The sequence below is a fragment of the Dreissena polymorpha genome, chromosome 15 (assembly GCF_020536995.1).
Source record: "Dreissena polymorpha isolate Duluth1 chromosome 15, UMN_Dpol_1.0, whole genome shotgun sequence".
Classification (NCBI taxonomy): domain Eukaryota; kingdom Metazoa; phylum Mollusca; class Bivalvia; order Myida; family Dreissenidae; genus Dreissena; species Dreissena polymorpha.
Genome location: NC_068369.1, coordinates 47,672,213 through 47,678,759, shown reverse-complemented (window position 1 = coordinate 47,678,759; position 6,547 = coordinate 47,672,213). Strand labels below are relative to the sequence as shown.

Below are 6,547 nucleotides of genomic sequence, written 5' to 3'. Positions count from 1 at the left end.
CCACTCGTTTTGTTATTTCGGATTTAGTCTGCAGTGTCGATAATAATAAGTAACTGAAATACTGTATTTCATGTAATGCAAAAACTATCAGATCTCATAAGTCCGAACTCAAAAGTCACAACTCATAAGTAAGAACACACATGCCAGAATTTACAAGTCAGGTTTCACAACTCATAAGTCAGAACTAACAAGTCAGAACTCACAAAGCAAAATTCATAAGTAAGAACTCACAAATCATAAATAACAAGCCTGGACTCAAAATTAGTTTTTTATTTGTTGATTGATAAATATAATTCTTTATCAGACATCCATTGAATTTAACATATCTCAAATGGTGCTTTATTATGAATAGTTATTGATCAAATTGCTTAAACATTTTAAAATAATGCAAGTATCTATAATACATTTGGTAACAACTTTCTGGTGTTTATTATGACGTTGTTGTCTCATCCATTACGTTTCGGATCAGAATATCATTATAACAAACCATATTCACGGTAAAGAAAAATGTCCAGTAGGATTATAATTTATACTTTATCTATGTAGTACTTCAAGCCGTCAAGCAAAGAAACCTTCATGCAACATGATATATGCCTTGCGGTTGTTCTTGAAAGTCATTTTGCTCCATAATTGTAAATGCGATACAAATTCAGATGAAAATATCCTTCTCGTTATTTTGAATGCAATAGACATTCAGTTGAAAATATCTTTTCCGTAATTGTGAATGCAAAACAAGTTCAGTTGAAAACATTGTTCGCTTCCAACACAAACGACATTTTGGTTTTAGCAACATAGAAACGTTTTGAAATTTGGAATTTTGAAAGTGATCAGTTCGGAGATACCTTCCCCTTCTTAAACGTTATTTGGTGACTACAACATCTAAAATTTGACATCAAATGTTTTAAACGGTTCGTTTGTGGTTTGGACAAATTATTTTCCAGGTTCTTAAAAGTATGAGCGCTTATTACCTTTGACAGGGGGCTTATGTGAACACAGGTATTGTTCAAATTTACTTTATTGTTTCACCAAAATAAAAGACCAAAGCAAAAGATGGCTGCCATTTTAAACTTATAAAATGTTACGTCAAGCATGATGTGATGCTGCATTTATTCCCGATGATATTGAAAGTTGAAGTATATAAACAAGTCTTCTTGCAGTCTTTTTCACACGTTTTGTTTACTTCCATATAAAAGAAAAAGCTCTGCTGGCTCTTATCTTTATTATGAAAGTTGTGTATGGTTTACAATCTTCAATGTTTTCGTTTAGTTTTGTATGCTTATATTATGAGTTGAAAATCTGCATGCGGCATACAAGATGCCTAAGATCATCGCCGTCTTCCTTTTCCAATTTAAAGCAGTTGGTGTAAGCAGACAATTCTTAGATAGAAAGTTTTTGATCAACTATCATAGGTACTATCATAATTCATCAAATAAATTACCGTTTAAATTTTACGTAAATTTCCATCGAACATTTAAAGAACCCTCCACCACAATAACAAGAATTTAAACTGTTCGGTCACTTTACTTATCTCAATAAGTCCATTGTATAACACAAATACTTAATTTAAAACATCGCGTTATTGACTTGCATGTGTCATTCTGCATGTTATTTGACCAATGGAATGGAGCGTTATATAAACAGTTACATACACACGGTGTTCGCTGATATAATACGTAAATTAGTTATCAGTTCTCTGCTGGCATGTTTCCTGCATCCAATAAAATTATCTTTTCTATGCAGACTTAAGTCATGTGGTGTTTAAAAGTGATGTGTATTTTCTTTTGTAATCCATTGATTTATCAATATTATGAAAACGAAAACAAACAAATCTCAACAAGAACATAACGCCAACGCCGACTAACTGTTCATAAGTATTGATACACCTTTTCGCTAAATAGACGAGCTAAAATAGTGAGTATTGTAAAAGGTTCAATGCAATATAAAACTAATTAAAAATCCCAAATATAATATAAAAGTATCAAGATATTCCTATAACATCAATAGGTAAAAATAAAATAGTGGTTAAAAATATTCAACATTATAGATAACCTGCAATGCAAAGTTGGTTAAACACTGTTCCACTATTAAAAACAATAGAAATATATCGTCTTTTCAGGTTTGGAAAATCAACTGCGATCACGTGTCTCGTATGTTACTGGCTATCCACATACCAGTCCGGTAGGAACATTTTCGCCTCGTCTCTTGTCTGACTGTAACGGACAATCTTTGATTGCGGAACATACTCGAACACGTGCACCCGCCTGCAACAATATCACATTAAGAACAGAGATCAAATCCAAATAAAAACACAATAGTTAATTTTCAATTATATAAGGCCGATTATTAATCGTATCTGAAGGTCAAAAAGCACTGTAACATCTTCTGATATCGTATACGTCAAAAAGCACTGTGACATCTTCTGATATCGTGTACGTCAAAAAGCACTGTAACATCTTCTGATATCATATACGTCAAAAAGCACTGTAACATCTTCTGATATCGTATACGTCAAAAAGCACTGTGACATCTTCTGATATCGTGTACGTCAAAAAGCACTGTAACATCTTCTGATATCGTATACGTCAAAAAGCACTGTAACATCTTCTGATATCGTATACGTCAAAAAGCACTGTAACATCTTCTGATATCGTATACGTCAAAAAGCACTGTGACATCTTCTGATATCGTGTACGTCAAAAAGCACTGTAACATCTTCTGATATCGTATACGTCAAAAAGCACTGTAACATCTTCTGATATCGTATACGTCAAAAAGCACTGTAACATCTTCTGATATCATATACGTTGTTTTACCCTAAAAGTATTATTTAATAAATTAGTAATATTATGTTTGGAAGTATATTGTAAATTCAGTCCAATGAAATATGATAACAGCTTATGTGTTTTGTGCTACTTGGTTAAAAATAGATTCGTGTTATTATATATGTTAACAATTTCGTGTAATGATAGATGATAACATCTTCGTGTTATGACAGATGATAACAGCTCCATTTTATGGTAGATGATAACAGTTACGTGTTATGGTAGATAACCAAAGGGTAGTGCCTATATAGACCATAACAGTTTTGTGTTGTTAAAGATTATACAAGTGTTATGTTGATGCTCAAAGATACATATTAAGATAATTGAAATCAGTCTCATGTTCTTATGTTAGATGATAACAGTTTGGTATTATGATAGATGATAACAGGTCCGTGTTATAATATATTATTATAGCTCGTTCTATGATAGCTGATAACATTTCCATGCTATGATAGCTGATAACAGGTCAATGTTATTATATATGATAAAAACTTCGTGTTATGATAGATAAAACAGCGTATTGTTATATAGATGACAACCATTTCGTTTTATGATAGATAATAACTTACTGTTATCATAGATACAAACAGTTTCGTGTTATGGCAGATGATAAATGTTTCGTGTTATGGTAGGTGATAAAGTTTCGTTTTAGGATAGATAATAACAGTTACGTGTTATAATAAATTATAACAGTTTCGTGTTATGATAGATGATAACAGTTACGAATTTTAAAAGATGATACCAGCTTCGTGTCATTAAGATGATAAAGTTTCGTGTTATGATAGATGATAGCATGTTCGCGTTATGATAGATGACAACCGTTTCGTATTAAGATAGATGACAACAGTTTCGTATTATTATTGATGATAACAACTTAGTATTGTGATAAATGATGACAGTTTTATGTACTGATTGTACTTAGTATTATAATAGTTGATTACAGTTTCGTGTTATGTAAAAGGATAACGGTTTCGTGATATGATTGATGATTCGATGTACTCACGTATCGGCATCGACAGCGGGAATCCTTTGTTTCACCCAGGTCAGAAACTGGTCGAGGAAATTGTAGCAGACATTTGCCGACCATTCCTGTAAGCATTTACACGGGCATTGATTAAATCGGTATACGGTTAGCTGCGTTTAGGTTCTTTAAACAGTGCACGTCTATAATGATCACATGAATAAAATCGAAAACAACCTGAGCTAATTACACTTGCTTTTTGTCGTGCTAAATGAGCCTTATGCCGTCCGCATATGCTAAGTCAGTGATCCGATCCGTTATTTGCGACTGAAAAAACCCTATCAAAACTAAAGGTTACCCTTGCGCTGTTCGGCATTTCTCGTGTGGGCATGCGCTTGAGGCGGGTGACTATCCCCGAATCGTCTCTATAGCAACCGACTACTTCAGAAACAGCGCCAAGCTGACATTGTGCCCACCACTTCAGCAGTTTGTGTCTGTTACAGAACATCTCAAGATTAAAGCAGAGTTATTGCTATGTTTCCAGATGCTAAACTGCTGATACATGTCGTAGTCTATATCAGAATAATACATGCAGACTAAACGCATTAAACATAGAAACTAAATTGTCAGAAGATCAACACGCTAACTTCTACATTTAATTATTTTGTTTTCATACTTAATCTTGTTCACCATTCATTGAACATAATTGTAAAATATTTAAAGGCAAGGTTCATTATTATTATTATTTTATACCTATTTATTTAAGCTCGATTGCGTAACAAGCCTAAGCTTATATGAAACGCTCTCGAGTCCGTTTCCTTGGTGTCTATGGGGGAGATCTAAAGAACGCTTCCACAGTGAGGATCGAACCCAGTGACACCATATCCACTACCCTTAGGTATTATTATTAAATATTGAATCACATGACGAACGTATTAATGAATAACATGTTTGACTTAAACACTGCATTGTTTATAATATTTAAACTCCAATTTTAGAAATACTTTACCTCTGAAAGATTCTAAGCTTGCGTTCGTCATGCTCGGGTACGTGCTTGCAGGTTTTGATGTCCACGTAGCAATTAGCGTCCTTGTCGTAGGCATCCACGCCGTAATAGTACGCTGAAAGATTACACGACTATGTAAATAAAACACCATAAAAAAGAGTCATGATTGAACGATGGTTTCACATGAGGTCAGGCAAGATTACTTGATCTGTGGGTAAATCCTTACAAACTTTGTCAAGTTGATACGCTGACATAAATGTTTTATCTTGAGCAAAGGTCCATATTGTTTTTTTTTTACCGACAAGCAGTATTTATCAAGATAAAACATTCATATTTTTCACATTTATCTGACAGTATCTTTGAAGTTGTAATATTGCTTCATATAAGAATGACAAACAAACATCAAAACAATACCGGGTAACGATTAGAAACACAAAACTAAAGTACCACCCTGGATAAGCAGACGATTTATTGCATAAATCTATATTAAAGGAATCTTTTCACGGTTTGGTAAATTGACAAAATTAACAAAAAGTTGTTTCAGATTCGCAAATTTTCGGTTTAGTTATGATATTTGTGAGGAAACAGTATTACTAAACATTTGCCATGGTCTAATATAGCCATTATATGCATCTTTTGACGATTTAAAAACCTAAAAATTATAAAGCCTTGCAACGCGAAACGATTGCATAATTTGAAGAGTTCTGTTGTTTTCGTTTAAATTTGTGAAACTACGAAGATTTCTTATATAACGTATAAAATACGCAACATATGTATGCTTGCCAGGATAGCTCAGTTGGCTAATGCGTTTTTACTTCAGGATTCCGGGGGTCACTGGTTCGAGCCCTACTGCGGGCTACTGTTTTTTCATTTTTTAATTTTTGTTGTTGATTTTTTACTGGAGCTTTTAAAATTTAATGTTTACATTTATCAATATGAAGCATTTAATGACAAACTTCAAAACATGCCAAAATCTGTGAAAAGGCCCCTTTAAGAAGCATTCCGAAGATACGCGATGTATCACAATTTAAACACGAACACTTACGGAAATTAACGAGAGTTAAAGCCTACCTAGAACATGGTCATTTACTTCCAGCTTGCTGACAACGTCAAACTCTTCCTTTTTGTTGCATTGGCGATCTGGTTTTGGTTTGCCATCCGCCTCATCTGTGAATGTATATCATATATTGACTATCGAGAACACACTAGCAATAAATCTGGACGGGTGTACGAAGAATGCTTCTTTGGTACTAATAAGAACTGTTTTAAATGAATTCAATCTTCTTTAAAGTTGAATTTAAAAAATGCATTTTGATTGGCGCGTGTACAAAAGGACATGTTGTTAAAAAGGTAATGTATTTAAATACTGGGTTCACAATTAATTTGATTTTGATTACTGCCTGTAAGAACATTGCTGAATACAAATTTTTATATTACTATCATTTAAAAAAAATACGAGTAAGTATTCGTATAAAAAAGCGGGTATACGTCGACTGCAAGTTATAAGCGAACTCGTATTAAATTGGTTTTTTTGGTATGCACACCTGCGGTCAAGTACTGCAACATTTTCCATCCCCAAAATATTGACCGCACTCACGTCTCATCCCCCGGGTTGGGCGTGGCCGTTTTCTCCCGGTCGAACTCGCACATGTAATAGTTGTCGTCCCTGAAGATCACTCCAAACTTCCAGGGGTCTTTGTCGTAAGGCGAACACATCACCTTGGTGAGCAGCTGTCGTCGGCCAACAAATGCATTCTT

At 33.9% G+C, this 6,547-nt stretch overlaps 1 protein-coding gene across 1 annotated transcript; it reads right to left on the bottom strand.

Annotated features, from left to right (window-relative positions):
- Positions 1-255: 255 nt before the first annotated feature.
- LOC127860543 (decapping and exoribonuclease protein-like) lies at positions 256-6,547 on the bottom strand. The gene is made up of 6 exons (XM_052398649.1): positions 6,334-6,547; positions 5,861-5,956; positions 4,793-4,904; positions 4,142-4,277; positions 3,826-3,911; positions 256-2,261 (listed from the first exon to the last, which is right to left on the bottom strand). Exons 1-6 carry the CDS (start codon positions 6,353-6,355, stop codon positions 2,153-2,155), a joined length of 561 nt encoding a protein of 186 aa, XP_052254609.1. The 5' UTR covers positions 6,356-6,547; the 3' UTR covers positions 256-2,152.